The following is a 22,758-nucleotide window of genomic DNA, read 5'->3' as shown; positions in this document are numbered from 1 at the left end:
CGGAGCTCGCTCAGCTGGTCGCCTCCTCTCCTGGCGCCCACTCACACCTCTGGTAAACAAATAAAAGTAAAATAATAAATAAAAAATAAAAATGCACTAGTCATCACGTCCCAATGTCAGTTATGTCAATTCCCAATTCCCAACAGCCTCTGTGCCTAGTTACTGAAGACCACCTGCAAATCATCCATCTCTCGCACTCAGCTGGATCCTTATTAAGGGGGACTACACCTCTCTCAACATATTCATTTCATAGACATCCTCCTTTAAAAATATATATGCAAATGACAGTGCAGTTAGGCATCTGGAAGAGAGGACTCACAGTACGACAGGCATTCATATTCAGTGTGCAAGGCCAGCGAGCGTGTCCTTGGCCTTCTAACAGTCAGAGGCGGCGTGAAGGACACCACTGGCGTCCCACCATGGATTAGCCTGATGACACAGTTCTGCTACTTGGCTTATGCATTACATACTGTACCACCACTGCCATGTCTCAGTGGGGAGATATGACCTCCTTCTAAAATCCCCATCATGAAGTAGTAACGTTAATCATTTCAACAGTGGGGGAGACTCTCCTCTTTGCAAGTCAGTGACAGTGGAACTGTGTGACCGAAGTCTGCTTCCATAATTAGGAAATCTTAAGTGCTGCAGCGAATTGCATTTAAATACAGACTGAGAAATCCTAACAATAACCTCTGAAATGGCAATTCTCAATTGTTATTGAGCCGCGCGCACCATCTAGTGGCAGCATCATATACTGCAAGGGCAAAGGCACACTATCCACAGTGTAGTGACAGTCTATCCGGTGTGACACGAACAGCAACATATTTTAGTAGGAGAGCAGTGACTCATCATGCGGCCATTATATTATAGGCCTGCATATCTAGTCGAGGCGATACTTTTGAGCTAGAGACAGAGATAGGCTATACAGTCAGCACATGGAGCGATGACAACACGTTACGGTGTTATGGTGACTACGCGTGAGTGTGTCTCTGGGTATATTGATTATGAAGTCATGGACAGAAGAATGCATACACAATAAACAAGCAACGTTAATAATCAACGTATAGTCACTGCTGGTACGTATGACTTGGCTAACAGTGAGTGTCTAGAGGTCAGAGTAGTTTGAGTTCACGAACGAAGACTCACCTGTCCAAGTCTTCTGTTCAGGGATTACGTAATATTTATTTCCTAAATGATCTGTGCCAACGTGCTCACGTATAATTCCAAATGTCCGTCGTAAAACGCCAGCGAACCTGCTCATTTTTACGGGATAACTGTAGCGTTAACTGTCTATATATTAATTTGTCTGCGACAGCAGGGTTGTTTGTTTATGCAATGGTTTACGAGTTCAGTGGGAATGAATAACCTTTTCTGTGACTGGACGGCTGGACTTGACCAGCCAATGATTGCATTTGTTATAGAATGAACGCAATACGTAACAACATGGCCGCTCATTACGTTGGATTGGCGAAGCTAAATAAATGAAAGTGATTTAACGTTAAATTAGATTAGATTTTATGCTCCAATAGTAAGTTAATAGGATCCAAATTGTCACGGAACCAGAGGCACATAGAATATGATTTATTGGATACAAAACGTTTATGGTCGGATTGACCGTTCACTTCACGATAGAAAACATGCTAGCCTGTAAGCTAGTTAGCTAACTCAATCAACGTTAGTTAAAACCCAAACAACAACCGTTTCTTTCCAAGCAATGTTGGGATTTCTCTCAGCAAGACAGGCTGGTCTCGATGACCCGCTCCGTCTGAGACGCGTAGAGTCAACGAGAAGGTGAGAGAGAACGGAGCTATACACTTAAAATACAAACGCAGCACTTGATTTTGCTCCCATTTTTCCACATGTTGAAATAAAAGACTTTCTATCCCCACAAAAGTCTTATTTCTCCCAAAATTTGTTCACAGATTTGTTTAAATGTGTTAAAGGGGTAGTCCAGATTTTTGGAACCCTATTTACCAATGATGATGATTGGTACTAGGTAGATTCCTTTCTCAGCACAAGCCATGCATGAGAAAGGAATCTACCAATCAACATCACCATTGCTAAGTAGCAAATAAGACTAGCGTTCCAGAAATCAGAAGTATCCCTTTAATGAGCACTTCTACTTTGCCAAGATAATTCATCCACCTGACAGGTGTGGCATATTGAGATAATAATAATAATAGATGATATGCAGATTAAACAGCAGGGTTATTGCACAGGTGTGACTTGGGCTGGCCAGTCTGAGGGAGCGTGCAATTGTCATGCTGACTGCAGGGATGTCCACCAGAGCTGTTGCCCATGCATTGAATCTTTCATTTCACTACCATAATAAGGCATTTGCGATGTGTTATGCTGCATTCAAATGGAACTTGTGTGCTTGTGGTTGCGACATTGGATGTCGTGGACATGGTAGGGATGCAGCGGTTAACTGATTTTCTTTTAACCACGGTTTAAAACGTCATGGTTTTGTAACCGTAAGGGCTCAGCGACACTGCGATTATGGACATTATGGTACTGTAGAAGTTAAAGGGACATTATGGTACCGTGGAAGTTAAAGGGACATTATGGTACTCATAGATGGGCAGTATTTTAAATACATGTATTTAAAATACGTATTTCAAATACATTTGTGTATTTTGTAATTTGTATTTGGCTGGACCGAGAAAAATAAAATGTAATTTGTATCAAGATACTTTCCAACCTTGTATTTTGTGTATTTTAAATACATAAAATACTTTTTTCTTTAATTTTATGTTATTTTATTCTCAAATTGACACATTCTTACCATTGACACAGATTTAAACTGTGGAGGAAAGAAATGTGACATGTCACTTCTACTCTACCTCTGATTGGCTTACCCTCAGAACAAACTCAACGACAAATCAGAGGCAGAGTAGGGTCTTGAGTCAGACTTCACATCACTTCTGCGTCTAGTATGAAGCCTTGTGTTGGTGGAAATTCCCCCAGAGATAAATTACTAATATAAATTGATGATTAGATATTGCATGCACTGGCCTATCTGCAAATGAAACGGTTTACTGCATATTCAAACCAGTGTATCATATTGTAAGTATCAAGACACAACTCATTATCTTCTTAATTAAAATTGGCAAAGTGGGTGGCAGTGTGTGTGGCGGCAGTGTGGGTCATGATTGTGATGTCATCAGTGATGTCATCAGTGATGTCACTCGATCAATTGTGATGTCATCAGTGATGTCACTCGAGCCACTGATTGCTCAACTGTGATGTTACTCAGGCAGTTGTGATGTCATCAGTGATATCACTCGAGCAACTCTGATGTAGTATGAGCCGATGGCGCACGATGGCACCAAGGTGGGTGGGCGGTGTCTGTCAGTCATGATTTTGGGAGCCCGTGGAGCCGGCGATTTCCATAACTGCAGCCATGGCGCATCATCTCCAGGGATACTGTTATGATGTCAGATATCTAGGGCTAACATGGTCAAAGTTCCAAAGCTTGAGGTTAACATGTAGAAATGCTGCCTGTAAGTCAAAAGCCCTCACAGAAGGTGATTAACAGCTGAAGTGAGGGAGAAATTAGCTGTGCTGAAAAACAGCTAAAACTGAAATGAAAGAACTGTAATGTGTTAGAGGGTACACAATAGGGTTGTGCGATGTCACCTAAATAACCATCGCGATGGTTCCACAGTGAAACATCGCGATGGACGTTGGCATCGTCGTTGACGGGGGGTGGGGTTAATTAATGATTTATGAAGTCCATGTGGTGCCGTTTGGCTGGGCCACTGCAATGTACGTTCACGGTTACAACAGGACAGCTGAGCTCTACATGTCATGAGAGACCAGTGGGCTTGGATAGGCTGCTACTACTACAGCACAGAGCCAGGCGATTCAAACAGTAGGCTATCACTACCAGCAATATTGAAAGGCGCAAAACAATCAAACGTTAACGTTACAGATCGTGACCAACAACGTGTGTGTGTTTAATTTAACTAGCTGGCAGAAAAGGGGCAGAATTATTGGTGGCTAAGGTTAGATTTGTGTGGGCTCCGTTTTGAACCTAACATTGGGTTACGTTAACTTAAGGAGAGATAGAAAAACACAGCAGCAGGCAGCCTACATAGTATGTAATGGAGAGAGTTCCTGGAAACAGGCGAGTTGAATTCACAGTTGAAGACTTGTAACATTACTTACATTGGGTTGAAAACAGGAAAGAACGTGATGTTTCTTCTTTCTTAACATTTTCACAACACGACTTCTGCTTATCTTATCTTCCTCTCCGCTTTACCACTTCTCTGAACTGGGGATAAGGTACGCTTTCGATGGGGGTCGGCCCATCGACGATGGTCGATGCCATCGTCCATGGTGCCAACCCTAGTACACAAAGGAGAATACTGTCACAGAGGACTAAGAGATGATTTACCATCTAAGGAAACGAGAAAATTTCACATTTGATAAGCTGGAATCAGAGAATTAGGACATTTTCCTTACAGAAATGGCTCAAAATGATGAACAGATGATCAAAATAGGCAATTAATGTAATATTTGGCAATGAATTGATGGATTGACTAATTGTTGCAGCTCTTTATCAGTTTTTATAAAATGTATTTTTATGTATTTTCAAAATACAAAATACGTATTTGTATCTCAAATACATTTTTCAGACGAGTATTTTGTATTTGTATTGTGATACATTTTTTGAGCAAGTATTTGTAATTTGTATCAAAATACTTTATGATGTATTTTCGCCCATCTCTTAAAGGGACATTATGGTACTGTGGAAGTTAAAGGGACATTATGGTACTGTGGAAGTTAAAGGGACATTATGGTACTTTATTCACCTGACAGGTGTGGCATATCAAGATGCTGATTAAACAGCACGATTATAGCACAGGTGTGTCATGGGCTGGTCACAATAATGTTGCCTTCAAATAGGGCCGTGTTTACCGTGTTCACAAGAACAGTCCAGTCCTGTTGTATTCATGACTTCGGAAGGGGATTTTTCTCTCTCGAAAACTTGAGTTCGGCATATCGTGGACACCAGAGGTTTTCAAAGTGGGAGGTGGGATGCTCCAAGCAGATTCAGGGGGGCTCAGTGAATGTCAGAAAATATTACTACATTAGTATCAAACGGAGAACACATAGAATAATTTGTGTGATTTGGTTATAGTTCAGAGATACAGTAGTTTGGGGAATTTGACTGTTTTTCCCAAGTTCCCAGAGTCAAAAACAAATAAATGCACAGGACATATGAAAACCTGCACCACCCGTACAACAGTTCTAAATCTACAGTACATGGTTAAATTGAACATTTTGATATACGCTTTAAAGTGCACGCCCTCACACATGTCACACAGACACTTGATGACCATTCTTATTCATAGTCTATTTTACTTTGCTCTATCCTTTAGCTGTTTTTCTGCTTCAATTAACCAATTTCCTCACGTGGATTATTTAAATGTTATCAAATGTTTTGTTGGCTGTTTATTTAACATTAGGCTTTTAAAGTCTGACTCCCAGTTATGGATTATGCTCAGAAATGTCCAGTGTTACAAACCTCTTTCTCCTTCTCTCCCTCCAAAGGGTCCTCAGTCTGAAGTTGAATCATGACCGAGATGTGGACAGAATCCATGGCAACGGCATTAACACCATAGACATTGAAGTGGTAGAGGGCAGATAGTAAGTGTGCCTCCACAATTTAGCACTATTGTCCTGCGAATATTATTGTTCTCACTGAAGCTACAGCATGCTTTTTCCTGCCAAATGTAGCAGTCAGCCACTGCAGGTCTATCTTATATCATATTAATATGTATTGGCTAAATAGTAAATACTGTAGAATGTGAGAACTCGTGCTGCAGCAAGACTTGCAAGTATGGGTTATTGCAGCGTTCTGAAGCCAAACACTCTCTGTTGTTCAGCATGTTGTCTGGAGGTGCAGACGGGGTGATCGTCATCTATGACCTGGAGAACAGCAGTGGGAAACCCCAGTACAGCTGCAAGGCAATCTGCACAGTAGGCAGGTGACGTTTCTCCCATTCACTCACTCCATCCACTAGAGGGTAGCATTGCATTGTAACCCTGCACAAACTGTGTCTTTCTCCAGAAATAGGACATATTACTATGTTCAGTAACGCTATATTAGCAGTATTGATACAGTATTGGATTTTGAACATTATTGGTGGAGGCAGACCATGAAACCTGTGATATGAGAGTCTGCCGGAAGTTTTCTTCTTCTTCTTTTTGTCTTTATGTGGACATGGTGACATAAGGGTGTGTGCGTTTGTGTGTGTGTGTGTGTACCTGTTATTTGTTTAGGTCAAGTCGATATGTCCACAAATTCAGTGTGGAGACGGTCCAGTGGTATCCTCATGACACAGGCATATTTGTCTCCAGTTCCTTTGACAAGACCATGAAGGTGTGGGACACAGAGACACTGAAGGTAAAGATTATTATATTCCTCTCATCTGTAATGCTATGTGTCATATTTAGCCTATTAGAGATTGTTTGATTTAATGACCGTCCGGATGACTTGACATTGGTTTCCTTTTCCTTATAGCTCCAATTAAACAAACCGTTTCACTCACCTCACCATCTCTTCCCTGTCTGTCTCTCTTATTATCTGCTTCATGCTTCCTACCTTTCTGTGCCACACGGCCCCATATGGCAGGCTCTCTGCTCTGCTAGAGTTACACTGGTGCCATGGTTACCTCAAAAGGTCAAGCAGGGGACAGTCACAACCCCACTAACCGTCTCATTAGTTTGACTCTCTGTGCCTTTCTCTCTGTATGTTACACACACATGACGAAGCTTGGTTGTTCCCATTCAAATATTAGTATGTAGTTGTGCACTCTCACACTTGTGATTGTGTGTGTGTTTGTGTATGTTAATAACTGTAAGTGTTGTGTGCATACAGTGTATTAGGGCTGGGCAATATAATCGATACGGCAATATATCGCGATATTTTATTTCCCGATACTGTATCGATACTTGGACGCCAAGTATTGCGATATTAAAAAAAACAAAAAAACATTTTTTATTTTTTTTTGCAGGCCATGCCATGCCAGGCCTCTGCATCTGGTGATTCCCACCCCTAATCGATACTGTATTGATATTTCCCATATCGATGCATTCAGTAACACTCAACACTCAGTAGTTTTGACTAAATTTGTCCACTAACTTATCAGTATAAAGTGATGTACATATTATTACACTACCTGGGTGGTACACAGTGTGTTGTATCTTTAGCTCTATTATTTAATTTTGAGTAAATTCTGTAGAATATCGCAATATATCGCAATATGTATCGCATCGCAATATATCGTGATACAATCGTATCGTGACCCAAGTATCGTGATACGCATCGTATCGTGAGATCCTTGCCAATACCCAGCCCTACAGTGTATGTGCATGGTTATGGTATTTTTTATGCACAAACAGAGCCGTCTGTGTCTGTGTGTGTGTGTGTGTGTGTGTGTGCGTGTGCGTGCGCGCGCGCATGCGTGTGTGTTTCCACACATTCCCTCTGTCCATGCTTGTGTTGGCACAAGCTGGCAGATAGGTCACAGAGAGGCTATTTGTGCTTGTAAAAGAAGAATTTGCATTGTAACCGCCATTGCTGCTCAGGGCAGGCACACTGACTCCCATGCTCCGAGCTGCTATGCCCAGGGCTGTACGCTAACTTTATTAGGTGGTCAGCTAAAGAAAAATCAGTGGCACAAAGAACATTTTTGTAGCACACACAGGTGGTGGTTATTAAACGCATGTGTTATTGGTCAAAATTCATTCGATATTGGTCATATAGATAGGGATTGGTATTGTTAAAATTCTATTCTTATCGGTTCTTTTTGTTAAATTAAGAAGAGAAGTTGCTTTATTTATTTAACCAAAAAAGTTGCAAAATCTTTCAATGGGACGGGTCTATGTCTTCAATAAATTCAATCTGACCATTTGATCTCAGATTAGAGCACTCCGTCTGGACAGAGGATCACATATTTTACTCATAAAATATAACAAATAAAATATGACATTATTATTTCCAGCGTTATATATTTCCTCCATTTCTCTCCTATATAATATATCCCATCTCCATTTTTCTCTCACTAATGAACAACACTGCATTACTGTTCATTCTTCAGTCTTGACTGATTTTGGTTTGCATTTTAAGTGACAACAGGGATTGGCTGCATATTGTACACACGCACACACACGCACACGCACACGCATACGCACGCACGCACACACACACACACACACACACACACACACACACACACACACACACACACACACACACACACACACACACACAGGCTATTTCTCCATAGTACAAGGCAGTCCTCCTGAGGCTTGGTCACAGCTGATTATTCTCTGTCTTTCTGTCATTCTTCAGCCAGCTGAGTTATTCCAGTTTGAAGGAAACGTCTACTGCCACCACATGTCCCCCATCGCCAGGAGGCACAGCCTTATTGCAGGTGGGCATGTGTCTGTCTGTCATCAGGTCTTTTCTCCTGCCTCAGTACAGCACGCCACAGTCACCGCCCTCCTTGTGTTGTACCCCCAGCCTTAACCCCAAGGTACAAAGTGACAGGTGCCTGGGGGTGGCGCAGTGGTAGAGCTGTCGCCTCACAGCAAGAAGGTCCTGGGTTGGATTCCTGCCTGGGACGCTGTGGGCGCTGAGGGTGTGTCCCCATTCCCATGTCCTCAGTGCCTACTGCCCAGGTGGGGGCATCAACACAAAGGGCCTTTTTGTGTGGAGTTTGCATGTTCTCCCCGTGCTTCCCTGGGGTTTCCTCCAGATAGGAACCCCCCCGGCAAAAAAACAATAACATGCAAAAACAAAAATATCAGGTGCCTGTCTAGAGGGGACCAGAGAGTCAGAAGGGGGGAGTGTCAGGTGCCTGTGTGGAGGGGACCAGAGAGTCAGAAGGGGGAGTGTCAGGTACCTGTGTGAAGGGGACCAGAGAGTCAGAAGGGGGTTAGACACAGATTTGAGTGCAGTAAACAGATTTCTGTGGAGAAACGTGGTAGGAATCTAAGTGCTCCATCATCATGCCACCAAGCAGGCCCAACTGGTTACTCATACCTGTTCACTATGTACACATACACATGTGCCCACAGGTGAATCCTTTAACGCACGCACGCGCACGCACGCAAACACACGCACGCACGCACGCACACACACACACACTCAGAATGCCCCTAAAAACCATGATCAAGGGGCAAAAATTGCCCCCAATATTTTGATAATTGTATTTCCTTTCAATTCATTTAATTTCCATTTCCATCTCTAACACACACTCAGCACCTGCAAGCTGGTTGCCAGAAGAAGACAACGAGACAACACACACACACACACACACACACACACACACACACACACACACACACACACACAAACAGAGCTATTCACACTATGCTTTAGCAAATGTATGCACTAATTACTATTTTTAAAGTACCCCCAGAATTTTGTAAATGCCCAAATTCTTTTAGACAGTGGGGGCAAAAATGAACCCCAATATATTGTTAACATTTCCTACACTGACAACAGTAGTAAGAGATTTCTCCCAAGCAACCTCTGTAAATTGTGAGGTGCTTAGGGGGGATCTGTAATTCAGTTACACTAACAGTATCGTGTCTTACTGGACATGTAACTAACTTTGCAGTCTGAGCCATCTTACGCGCTGTATCACACTGCAGGACTAAATTGTTATATTGGGATATTTATTTTGTTGAGGAAAAGTGACTGAAAAAATGATTTTAATAACCATTGGTTTTGGCCTTGGCCGCGATGCCCCAATGAGTTTGTATTTATGAAAGGCCAAAGTGGCCTTATAATAATAATCTAATAATAACCCTACCCTAACCCTAATCTACCCTAACTCTAATCTAATAATAAATATAATAATAATAGTGGCCCTACAATAAACTACACTAGACTTCCTCTTTAACCCAAGGGTTCCCAAACTTTTCAGCCCCCAACCCCCAAAATAACAGTGCCAGAGGCTTGTGACCCTCACTATCCCCGGAGGTGGTAGAAGCATACAGATGTTTGTTTGCACATGAGAATTTTGTAAACAAAACAAACAAAATCTAACAATTATGCTCAAGATGTGCTCTTTTTAATAGTTTTATTTCACACATTCTGTAGTTCTTCTCACCACCCACTCAAGTGGTGTCCCGCGACCCCCCACGGGGTCCCAACCTCCACTTTGAGAACCACTGCTCTAACCCATGCTCTAAAGCAGTGCTGACCAATTTGGGGCCCGCGGGCCAAGTTTGGCCCGCGCTCTGTTTCTGTTTTTGTTTTTTTTAATCCCATTTTTTATCCCCCTTAGTGCAAATTTTACTTTTATTTATCCTGGTTGCTACTCCACCCTCTGCCTATCTGGGGAGAGCCGAAACTGGCTCCATGCTTCCTCCGAGACATGGACAGTTAGCCAGCCGCTTCTTTTCACCTGACAGGGGAAGCTTCACTGGTAGGACATAGCACGTGGGAGGTTCACGCTATTCCAACCGGTTCCCCCTCCCTCCGAACAGGCGCCCTTAACGACCAGAGGAGGAACCACATTAGCAACCAGGATATTGCATGTTTTTGGTGAAGGGGGTTCCTATATGAAGGAAACCCCCAGGAGGCACGGGGAGAACATGCAAACTCCACACACACAAAGGCCCTTTTGACGACCCCACCCGGGCGGTGGGCACTCGAGGACATATTTAAATATAAATATTTATAACCAATTGCAAATTATTACAATTACCAAACAGATAAAAAGTAGATTATTATATTGAAATGATATTTTAGATTTAGAATGTTAATTCTCTATAAAATACAATACATTTTAATGTAATTCCACAACATTTATTTTTGGCCCTCGGCCCTCCACCCAGATTGAGTTTGGGCCCTTCATGGTAAAAAATTTGGGCACCTCTGCTCTAAAGATCTTCTTTGCTGTCTGTTGAATGCCACCATCCAGCTTGCCCTTATCCCATGTGTGAGTGCTGGGTGTGTCTGCTCATGTTTATCAGAAGGTAGTATCAGCCAGTTGTCCTATTCACCACACCTCATCTGTCAGAAACCGGGACGCCAGTTTTTTCCCCTCCTGAAGCACCTCTCACATATTTCTCAAGCGAGATCCTTCAAATGTGCTCATTTCGTTAAGTAAGATTCAATAAATGTTAACACATAATTAGAAAACAGTCACAGTAAATTAGCCTGTACAATGTACTTTGCATGGATTTTCAGCTTTTTAAGAAGTCTTTTTTTAAACACATACACCTGGCGAAGGTATTGAGGACCAAAATGTTGTTTTATTAATGTATCCTATACAAGTGCAATGGCATTTTCTTTAATAGTGTTTTAAACAGAATTATTGGCCGTCTTAATGAGTCCATTTGATCCACTCTAAACTGCCACTTTCTCTCTGCCTTTTCAGTCGGCACCAAAGACCCGAAAATACAGCTGTGTGACTTGAAGTCTGGCGCACGCATTCACGTTCTTCAGGGTTAGTAGACCACACACACACACACACACACCTACACACACACACACACACACACACACACACACACACACACACTCACAGTCTCACACACACACACACACACACACACTCCTTTTCATTGTACCTCCCTATTTCTCCCACACATGTACTCACACACATAGCTGAAAACATAAGTAATAACGTCTTCTCCCCTTAGGTCACAGAGCAGAGGTCCTGTCGGTACAATGGTCACCCAGATACGAGCACATCTTGGCCACTGCCAGGTAGGGCCCTACTGACCATCTACTGACCATACAGAACCATCATCCAGCTCGTCCCCAATGCCTTATCAAAGTATAATGCCAAGTGCAGGTGATTCCCACCTTGTTGTAGCCCAGCGTTTCTTGTCACCTCAATTCCCAACCATCTGGCCACGTTGGCAACCTGCGTCAAGGATAATGGCACCATACCGCCGCAGTCGGATGGCACAGTGGCACTCGACTAGCCCGTTCCCTGGGATTGCCAGTATAGCATATGGTAGAGGGAGTACCCACCTGCGTTAGGCTGCATTACACTCGCTAATTAACCCATTGGGATCTGTGTGCTGCCGTCCCTTTGGACTCTAAGTGGTTTTGAAAACAACTGAAGGAGTGATGCACAGAGAGGTATGATGTTATATTATATTGTGTGGAGTAGAATGTCAAGTCCCGCCATATATATATATATATATATAATGCTCTTTTAACCCATTGAAGCTGTTCAGTCTGAGCCTGTAAACCCCAGGATTCCACTTCTTAGTTGGATCATCAACCTTGGAGCTTATTTTGGTTTCGTTTCCAAGCAGCATATCTGCATGAATGAACCATGAGGGACAAAACAACACAAACGAATGTCCCACGCTTGCTTCCTCAGTGCAGATAGCAGGGTGCGTGTGTGGGACGTGCGTCGGGCCGCTGACAGCCTCTTCACTCTGGACCAGCACAACGGAGACAAGTCCAAAGCCGCCTCTGAGGCAGGTACTGTCACCTGTCTTGTTTCCTTCTCTTCCGTCTGTCATTCAATTGTTTATTTAAAGCCGAGCGGGCCGAGCTCTCGCTACATTTGTCACCCTTTACCGAGAGAAGGAGAACGCTGGGAGGCATACGGGCATAGAGGGACACAAAGGCACACACATGGTTGTCAGACAGCTCCCTGGTGGGGTGTCGCTGGCAGGGTAACGGCTCGGGCCTTAGCCTGTCATATATTTTTCTCCCTCTTGCACAACACTCTACTTCCAACACTCCATGTTGTTCTTTTGGCACCTCACAACATGGCAGATATCTCATATCGGTGCGACACAAGAGAAAGACCTTGCTGTAACAACAGGAGCAGAGGCGAAAGCTCCGAAAATTATATATAGAAGTAGAAACTAAATGAATCCTATGTTTGTAATTTTAACACTCTTAATGACCGCTGCACCGATTACTGTCATATTTGGGGCGCAAGTGTTGCTTGTGGATGGTAAACCATAGCAAAGCCTGCTCTGCCTGAAGTGAGCCTGCCTCAAAACATTTGATGGGCATGCACATCTACGCCTCTATGAAATGCTTCCTACCTTCCAGCTGTGAAGATCATAAATTAACTATTCAGGTTAACAGCTAAGTTTTCTGTCTTTGGAGGAGAGGTTAACATTCTCCACATATCTGCCTCCTGCCTGGGGACTTGTCTATGTTGTAGGACTTAGCTAAGGAGGGAAAAAAACCGAGAGACAAAACCAGTTTAGCTTAGCCTTCTTGGGCTAAGGAGTGTAACACCTGCATTTCTTAATGGCTAGGTGCCAGGAGCAATAAGCTAGAATAAAGAGCATGTAGATCAGTGGTGCCCAATTTGGTGCCCGCGGGCCAAGTTTGGCCCGCGCTCTTTTTTTTTTGGCCCGCCACGGATTTGGGGGTGATTTTTTTTTTCTGCAGGCCAGGCCACCGGGCAGTTGCCCAACGTGCCCGATTATGCAGTCCGCGCCTGAATGGAGATGTCGGGACTCTTCTATCTACGTTAACGTTAATTTTGTGCAGCTGGTATTCTCTCTCCCCGACTCTATCACACGGGTATGAGGCATTGCTATCTGAGGATTGATTGCTCCTGATTGGTTGGCTGAATCACCTGGTTGGGGGGTGAGCTCTGATATTTGATCCCTCCCCAGTCACTGGTTTTACACCAGCTCAGCAAGATGGACAGATCATCATCACGGCAGTGGCACACTGACAAAAGAAAGTTTAGGACGGAGTGGCAAGACGAGTATTTTTTTACTGAAGTAAATTCAACAGCGGTTTGTCTCATTTGCAGACAGAGAGTGGCTGTTTTGAAAGAGTACAATATACGTCGCCACTACGAAACTGATTTTCAAAGTACCTTGAGGATTTTTCAAGTTGTGAATTAAGTCAAATTTCTCTGTTGATTACAAAGGTGGAAAATACAACTGTTTTTAACTGGGTGTTTACTGATTAAATGTTTAAGCTCCCCACAAATGCAGATGTTTTTTTAAATATATATAACCAATTGCAAATTATTACAATTACCAAACAGATAAAAAGTAGATTATTACGGTATATTGAAATGTTATTTTAGATTTAGAATGTTAATTTTCTATAAAACACAATACATTTTAATGTAATTCCACAACGTTTATGTTTGGCCCTCGGCCCTCCACCCAGATTGAGTTTTGGCCCTTCATGGGAAATAATTTGTGCACCCCTGATGTAGATGAAAGTATCCTTAGACCAGTGTTACTCAACCTTTTTCCTACTCAAGAGCCACATTGACAAAAACAAATCTTTGAAAGAGCCCCAAAAGTGCCTTGACTCCCATTATTTATTCTTAGATTTTCATTTATTTATTTTAAGTAGGACTTAAAAGAGCCACAACCACCCATAAAGGAGCCGCATGTGGCAGAGATGCTCACAAGTCATTTTGTGCAAGTCCAAGTCAAGTCTCAAGTCTTTGAGCTCAAGTCCAAGTCAAGTCTCAAGTCTTTGAGTCACAAGTCCAAGTCAAGTCTCAAGTCTCTTATGGATGAGTGTTCTATCATCTGCTGCATGCAATCCGGTCTGCTTAGAACACTAATGAATTCAAAGCATGCACTGTATTATCCTCACTCCTTTATCTATTAGCATGCAGTGTGCAGTTGATTGAATGACATTAGTAGACATTTCCTTAATGTTAATGTACCAAAAAAATACAAATAACAAATAAAGATTGTTCACAAGTCCCAAACCTCAAGTCCAAGTCAAGTCTCAAGTCTTTGAAGGACGAGTCTCAAGTCACTGGGTGGGTGACTTAAGTGCGACTCAAGTCCCAAGTCCCCATCTCTGGCATGTGGCTCTAGAGCCTCGGGTTGATTATCACTGTCTTAGACAGATGGAGGGGAGAGGAGAGGGTAAGAATGTAAGAATGCTATGTAAATAACATGGTGGCTTGTATTGGACTATGATTGATAACAGCAATGTTCATGTTTGAGTCCTCCTTGTCGTACGGCTCCTGTCAGAATTTACAGCAGGGCTTTTCAAAGCGGGAGGCGGGCCTCCCGCTTTGAAACAAAGAAACAAAGAAATGTCATCAGACATAACTTCTTTATGTATTTAGTGTAGCCTGAAGTGTGTCAAACAGCAATATCAGCTATCAGGCCATCTTGGCTCAATTGTCGAGTGTCTATGAGATCAAATATCGTAATCATGATCCCATAGGCATCCAGGAATTGAGCAAGGCGGCCGCCTTTTTCCAAGCATTGTCTGGGGGGAGGCCCACAGTCTCACTTTGAAAACCCCAGATCGACAGAATTTATGAATATGAATTTATGAATCCATATTTGTGTGTGTGATATGGTATTGATAGTGTGTAAGTACAGTATGTAGAGTCGTCATTGATATGTTTGCCTGTCTCTGACCAGTGAACACAGCCCATAACGGCAGAGTGAACGGCCTGTGCTTTACTGGAGATGGTCTCTACCTCCTCACTACGGGAACCGATGACCGCATGCGACTGTGGAATAGCGCCACTGGAGAAAACACACTGGTAAGGCGTGGGAGTGAGTGAGTGAGTGAGAGAGACATTAGTAGTTAATATGAACTTCAGTGGAATATATGATAGGCCGATACCTAGAGGTAATGGCGTGGAAATTGGTTTATGAGCAATAGATGTGTAAACTAGACTTTTGCTCTCGGGCACCACCAACATTAGAGGCCCTTGCTCCCATCATAAGTAATGAAAATAGAGTCCGCACACTGGCAGCTGCTCCCAAATATTTATTTGACCACAAAAAAGTGACGTTTCGGGCAAAGCCCTTCCTCAGACATGAATGAAGTGTAGGGACACACCCCTTAAGTACCCTCGCAGGGGTCACCTGACACATCATGTGATACATAGAATTAAACATACAGTGCACTTGTTCGACCAGTATACATAATAATCAAATAGCAACTGGCAATATCAAAACGTAATTGGCTCAAAGGACAAGTAATGGAAGTTTTCAGAACAACTTGAATATCACATAAACTAGGGTTATCAGGTACAAACCTTCATAATGAAATGTAATATTTAAGAAGAAAGTGTGATGTAACTATTACAAGGTGGTCTCTACTACTTTGAAATTGTGGTAGTAGTAAACAAGTATATGAAGATACCACAGCTGTGAAGAAAATGACACAGGACAGGGATACTAGACAGAGCAATATTCTTTACAATGTGGACATAATGAGATTAACACACACAAGCACACCTGCAAAAGGACTACAAAAATGACTACAAAAATGGCCGCAAGTCAAAATCTTCGTTCAGCCCTTTTGGGGCTCGAGTGTCCAGGGTGAAAATCCAAAAGGCCTCTCTTTTAAGTAGTAGAGAGTCGATGTCACCTCCACGTACAGGGTGTTTAACAAGTTCAATGCCAGAATATCCTTGCTCCCATCATCACAGCAGCCATGGTCTCTCAAAGGAGACAGAAGTGTCAACAGTCCATCCTCGTCTATTTCATCAGTTATGGCCTCCATCGTAACAGAGCAGAGATGACAACAGAGCAGAGAACAGTGTAGCAGCGTGAACTTGGTTCAAACCATGAAGAAAAATAGTTTATAGCCTCTGATTCACGTAATGTGCAGTTTTCCCTTCTTACCACCCTGAAGGGGGATTTAATCCATGTGATATCATACAACATGTTTTGTATCTTTTATTTGCATGTGGTTTCTGGATAGTGTTGGCTTTCACTAGGGGTTCAGAGTGGGTTTCAGTGTTGCCCATAGAGAGCTCCCACCCACCCGCTCTCCACCTGCACACAGAAACCCACTCCACAGAAACCTAACCCTGTCCAAACACCGGGGGGTGACCCTGTCACTGCCCTGGGCTCGCACACACTCACCTATTCTAATGGCTCGCTGCTCCTTGCTATAGTTGCTATGCTAGGCATGCTTCCATCTTCTGGCTGTCGCACAAGACGACGGACTGAAAGGTTCCTGTCGATCAGAATGAGAATATAACAAAATGACTTGGTTACTGTAGATCAGAATGAGAATATAATACATTTTTTTACATCAAAAGTCCCACTAGTACATGTGTTTTTGTTACCCGGGAATTGCAGGAGAGCAGCAGGGGGTGGCAGCAGCAGCAGCAGCATCGCGTTTTAAACTTTTAGATCGCACTCTGAACCTGTGTTTCTCCACTGCTGCGGGCAGGCTGTCTCTTCCCCCTCCCTTTTCCCTTCTCTCACGGCTGTTCAGACGCAGTGTCAGGCCACCAGCCAAAACAAAACGGAAACTTCTGGGTAAAAATGTCAAACTAATGTCATTTAAACAAGTAAATAGCCTCACTGATGCACATTGGAGGAGGAAAAAGCTGTTTCAACAAACGGAAGCAGCAAACATTGTATCAAAATACTCGTTTTGATGTTAAGATTACATAATAGTGAAGCTGTAATGCATTACTCAAAATGTGAACGTTACAATGAGGGCTTTATTTTTGAAGAGCTAAAGCAGACGACCTACTTACGTTCTGGCTGACTTGACACAGGCGATGCGCCTGGGGCTGGTCTGTGTGGGGTGCCCTCGTGCATGACGAGAGACACTTTCTCTCGGCATATTCCGTCAATGTAAAGTAGTTAACTTTTAAGAAAGTCGAATTTCAGCCTGTGGGAATCACTGAATCTCACTGACTCACGCTGGAAAAGGGGCGGTAAATCAGGAGGAGTAACAAGGTCGGAAAATCACGGGTTGGATCACCGCCAATATTTATATCGCCAGCCGGAGCAGAGCCGCTGCGTAAAAACCCACCTCACTTGCAGGGTCGCTAAACGGCCTGGCTTGGCAACTTTTAGGCTGAAGAAAACGCCACTAATTTGTGGATATTAGTGGAATTTTTGGCCAGTCTAAAAGGGGCTTAACAGAATGAGAGAGTAAATTGAATCCAAGAAATATGTTTTACTGGCATAGGTAATTAATGTTTTCTACCACATAAACCAGCCAATTAGAAGAGATAGACATTTGATAAATCACAATATAATCACAATAAATACTTCATAAATGAGACCAAATAAATGCATTTAGGCTATCAAAATGTTTTTATTTCCACTCATCAGTAAAACAATATACATATTTTAAACTTTATAAATGAGAAATAATAACTGCATTTAGGGTTAACAAGCTCTCATTTTTTCCTCATCAGTAAAACAAACTAATATTTAAGATATAAATAAATAAAAGACTATGGAAGAAAATCTGCAAATGTATTTGGCGACCCAAATAAAATGCTTGCCGTGACCCAATCTTTGGGAATGACGGCTGTAGATGTACCTTCTTTTGCGGGCTTAGACTTAGATGATGGCTTATTATAGATTAATTCCTCTATGAGCCCCATGGAGACATCTTGTTTGATGAACCTCGCACATAAGAAAAGTGAAAGGAATGCATTACCAACACATTGCAGCCTGCTTCATGGGTTACGCCAAAGACGAGGGGATTTCAAGCAAGACGGCCCAACTTCAACTCACTTCCTGTCATTTTGTCACATGAGTTTTGCCCATGGTTTTCCACTGAGACTTTAGGAGACTTTCGGCAGGTCTGAGTCAATGGTTGACCACGCCCATTTAGGAGAATTGCTGCTACCATTTCTTAGAATTGGCAGAGCCTGCGGTGACCCATCTATAGTAATATAATATCTATGGTTACGCCTAGTCATTCCACACCAACAAGTTAATGTGATACTCTGCAAGGTTCTTGCTTTTGGTGACAAAAAGGATAAGCGGCCATTGCTTCAGTTTTGCATGAATGTAAGCACTGGCAACGAGACCTTCTTCAGGGCATTCATTGGTATTCCCTGAAGAAGGTCTACTTGACCGAAAGGCGAAAGCTTGGTTAAATAAGAAACTTGCATGGACCTAAGTGTGCAGAAGTTTAGCTCTTCCACTTCTGTGTTTTTTTTTACCTCTAGCCTCTGCTTAGTGTAAATACTAGTCGAGCATGTGGTGATCTTCCTATAGCAGGGGTTCCCAAACGTTTTCGTCTTGGGACCCAAAAGATACATTTTGTGTCTTCCTGGGACCCAAACTCACAAAAAACATACGGTAATGAGTGGCGACCCACCCCCCACGGGTCCACGACCCAAATTGGGTCCCGGCCCATAGTTTTGGAAACACTGTCCTATAGTGAAGAGCAAATATAAAAGCTTGCATCAAGAGTTAGCAAAACGGACATTGATTTATGTCAGTCAGGAAAAATCATAAATATTGGATCCAACAGTGACCCGGCCATTCTCTCCCTCCACTCCGTGTGTCCCTCCAGGTGAATTATGGGAAGGTGTCCAACGAGTGCCGTAAGGGGTTAAAGTTCACGGTGTCGCGCGGCTGCAGCCCGGAGTTTGTGTTTGTGCCGTGCGGCAGCTCGGTGGCCGTGTACGGCCTCCACACGGGTCAGCTGGTCACCACGCTCAGAGGCCACTACAACAACGTCGACTGCTGCGCGTTCCACCCAGACTACCAGGTGAGAGTCACTGAGGGAGCAGGTGCATGGAGAGAAGTTTTGCTCCTGCGTGAAGAACATCCCCTGCCTTTTTGACCGTTTCTCCATTAGACTGTCTGCTGCTGTGCCTTTTTGTCTGTCCGTCTATCGGTCAGTTGGTCAGTCTGTCTGACCATTGCCATGTTTGTCTGCGTTTCCATCTATCTATCCACTCTGTTGCCTCTTTTCTGTCTGTCTGGGCAGCCTGTTTATTTCTGCTCTATTTCGTCCCTGCATGCATAGAAAATTTAGGTCAATGTCTGTTGGTTCACAGTCGCTTTCTTTGATTTTTTTCATCAGTTGTACTCATGTCATTGTAGTGGCGGCTCCCAATAGTGTGCAGTTGCCGTGGTAGTCTCAAATGAACCACTCCCTCTTGAGAGATTACCTATTACTTATTAAAGTCAACATCTCCCGAGCTATACTGAGCTACTACTACTATAAATGCAAATACAGGAATAGCCATTGTGCGATAGGAGCGGCTGCTCTCAGCCTGTGCATGCTCTCAGCCTGTGCATGCTCGCTCTGTGTCTCACTGATATGCAGCTGTCAGAAGCTGTGTGTGGAGGAGGTTTACCGTGCAGCAGCGGGGAGGAGCTCATCATGTCATCATCTCCTTTAGCTGGTGTCACAGAGCTGCTGGCGTTGCTCACTTTACTTTCCAGAATGATCGGTGACACACTCATAATTAAAGGGAAAGTTTCATTCATGTTAGTCATCAGCCGTGAAGGGTTCCTAGGAGGATGTGATTGTGAGAAAGCCCTTAATGGGACAAGGGCGTGTCACTGGCATTTCATCGGAGCTTTCTGTACCTGTGTATCCTAGTTATTAAGTCTGGTAACGATTAAGGAATAGAAAAGCCCACTGACACACATGCCAGACTTGACGGATAGATGCAGTTATTATGACAGAGCATTATAAAGAATTGAGGTGATTGAGGTTTTTCTTGTGTAATCCAAACGTGGCATATGACAAAACACACTGGTAATTGTTTCTACTCTGATTCTCCTCTATAGATAATAATGGCCGTGCTGACAGAGACACTAATGAGTGATTTAAGGAAGATGTGATTGATAGTTATGGGGACGTCCGTAGCGTTACCCAGACCCACACCCTACTTATTAGCCCACGTGTGTAAGAATGTAGCTCAGCAGCTTGTCACTCTGGAGGGCTACTGGACACACAGTACCTAGAAATGCATTTGGCCTGTTGTTCCGTCGGATGCCTCGATGCTGATGTAACAAACGTCCCCCCCCCGCGGCACAGTCAAACACTCCCCAGAGGCAACACAGTCAAACACTCCCCAGAGGCAACACAGTCAAACACTCCCCAGAGGCAACACACTTGTTTGCGGTCACAGTTTTGTACTTAATAATTACTTTACACTCAGTCCTGAACATTATAGAGAGCCAAAGTGAGTGTCACTTCCTGCCTTTCTCCCTGTATCAGCGTCAGAAAAAATACAACAGTGGTGAGCGGAGACGGATGTTACTTTTTTGATCCCGTTTGAATTGTGCCACAGGGTACACATGTTACATTTGGTCAATTTAAAAGATAACTATGCATGTCAAGAAAGTCGCAGTTTGTCCTGAAACTGAAACGTAAGGTTTAGTTTTGTTAATCAACTACATCTCGTGTCGCACAATATACGTCACACCATCAACAACAATGGACTGGCGGGAGAGACGTCACTGATGTGACTGGTTGTGTGTAGTCTTTCTGATTTATAACTTATAGTGCCACAGTTTACCACAAACTGCGACTTTCTCGACTTGCAGAGTTACCTTTTACATTGACAAACATGCCGTGTGTACTCCCGTGGCACAATTCAAACGGGATCAAAAAGGTAGCATATCGCTCCGTTCACCACCATTCATATTTTTCACACGCTGGTACAGGGAGAAAAGCAGGAAGTGACGTTCACTTGGGTTCTCTATTGGTGTCCCCCTGGTGGTGCTGACTGTGAGGTGAAGGTAATTCTGCAACATCAGCTCTTTCGCGCTTGTGTGCTATCTATGCGCTATAATTCTTTGTTGTTGTTCTTTGTTATGGCACTTTTGTACTGTGTGTAGCAGCCTGTATGTCCAAGACAAATTTCCCTTGGGATAAATAAAATAATCTTGATCTTGAACTTGATCTTCTCCCGTGTCCTAATTGCCCTGGTTCCTCTCTGTCTAGGAGCTGTATAGTGGAGGTAAAGACTGTAACATTCTGGCGTGGGTTCCTGTCCTCCGTGCCCCGGATGTAGAAGAAGAGCCAAAAGACACAAAGAAGGTACAAGCCCTAACAATAAGAGACGAGATGTGGGAAAGATGTATTAGGAAAATATTGTGGAAGCATTTTTTTTTTACACAGAAATGTTCATTTCCAGCATTTTCAAGGCTCACGGTTAGAGCAAAGGAGATCTTACTGTCTGTAATAGGAGCAGTTTCACACAAGGCTTATCCGATGTCTGTGAAACTTTTCCTTTGTCTTTTTGTGTTCATGGCAGAAATCCAATCCCAGATGGGCTGTGCCTCGTATGACACAATTACATTTCGATAGATCCTCCTCCTCCTTCATCCACATGAGGGAAACCTGGCACCCAACAATCTGCAATCTCTCTCTCTCTCCCTCTCTCTCCCTCTCTCTCTCTCCCTCTCTCTCTCTCTCTCACTCTCGCTCTCGCTCACACACCCCCTGTCAGCTCTGCCGTGCCGTACTACATTCTACTCATGCTTATGAAATGACGTCCCGATAAACACCTCTCACTTTTACTTTTCCAGTTTCACCAGCCACTGTATTTAGCAGATGAGCTGAATAATAATTGTCGTCTGTAATGTCGTGTAAGGTTGTTGCAAGCGTTTGCGGTTTCTGGTTTCATTTAATGGATTGCAATATTTCTCCTATATCGGTATTCGGTACGATGCTTTCTGTGTGCACTATGTATTAGGTTTATGTAAGTGCTCTAAAGGAAAGGGGATTCCTTACTGATTGGATGTACTGAGATGAATGTATTGGTGCCTTACAGGGAGCGGCTGGCCAGTCTTCAGTGAACCCTGCCTTCGAGGACAGGTGGAGCAGCGATGAAGACTAATGATCATGTTTTGCATGTGGACAGCTCTTTCACAACAAGCGCGTCAACAAATGAGGGGCCTAGGGAAATAAGTGAAGATAAATAAAGCGTCTAGCATCATCTCACCTGCATCATCATGCCATTACAGAAGAAGACGGAGCTCTTCAAACGCAAAACGACATTTTGAACACCTTGCCATGCCTGAAAGACAATGCATGTCAGCAGAGTAGGCTAC

At 43.3% G+C, this 22,758-nt stretch overlaps 2 protein-coding genes across 5 annotated transcripts in view; one reads left to right on the top strand and one right to left on the bottom strand.

Annotated features, from left to right (window-relative positions):
* The window catches only part of ndufaf2 (NADH:ubiquinone oxidoreductase complex assembly factor 2), a 16,202-nt gene extending 14,885 nt beyond the window's left edge, over positions 1–1,317 (bottom strand). The window contains exon 1 of the mRNA XM_083645183.1: positions 1,147–1,317. Coding sequence (XP_083501309.1) covers positions 1,147–1,261 — 115 coding nt within the window. The 5' untranslated portion in view covers positions 1,262–1,317. The remainder of the gene's footprint in view (positions 1–1,146) is intronic.
* On the top strand, positions 860–22,758 carry ercc8 (excision repair cross-complementation group 8). 4 transcript variants are annotated; one of them, XM_083645180.1, is made up of 12 exons: positions 860–977; positions 5,560–5,655; positions 5,895–5,996; positions 6,292–6,415; positions 8,366–8,447; positions 11,409–11,477; positions 11,674–11,740; positions 12,369–12,472; positions 15,379–15,503; positions 19,253–19,450; positions 21,647–21,742; positions 22,479–22,758. In XM_083645180.1, the coding sequence occupies exons 3-12, from the start codon at positions 5,896–5,898 to the stop codon at positions 22,542–22,544; spliced, it is 1,032 nt and encodes a 343-aa protein (XP_083501306.1). In that variant the 5' UTR covers positions 860–977; positions 5,560–5,655; position 5,895; the 3' UTR covers positions 22,545–22,758. The 4 variants fall into 4 exon arrangements, with proteins under 4 accessions (XP_083501306.1, XP_083501307.1, XP_083501305.1 ...); XM_083645181.1 differs by lacking the exon at positions 860–977 and adding an exon at positions 1,000–1,076; XM_083645179.1 differs by lacking the exon at positions 860–977 and adding an exon at positions 1,480–1,791.

Source organism: Poromitra crassiceps, assembly GCF_964638095.1.
Source record: "Poromitra crassiceps genome assembly, chromosome: 10".
Taxonomy (NCBI): domain Eukaryota; kingdom Metazoa; phylum Chordata; class Actinopteri; order Beryciformes; family Melamphaidae; genus Poromitra; species Poromitra crassiceps.
The sequence above is the reverse complement of the archived record's forward strand: the minus strand, read 5'-3'. Positions and strand labels throughout refer to the sequence as shown.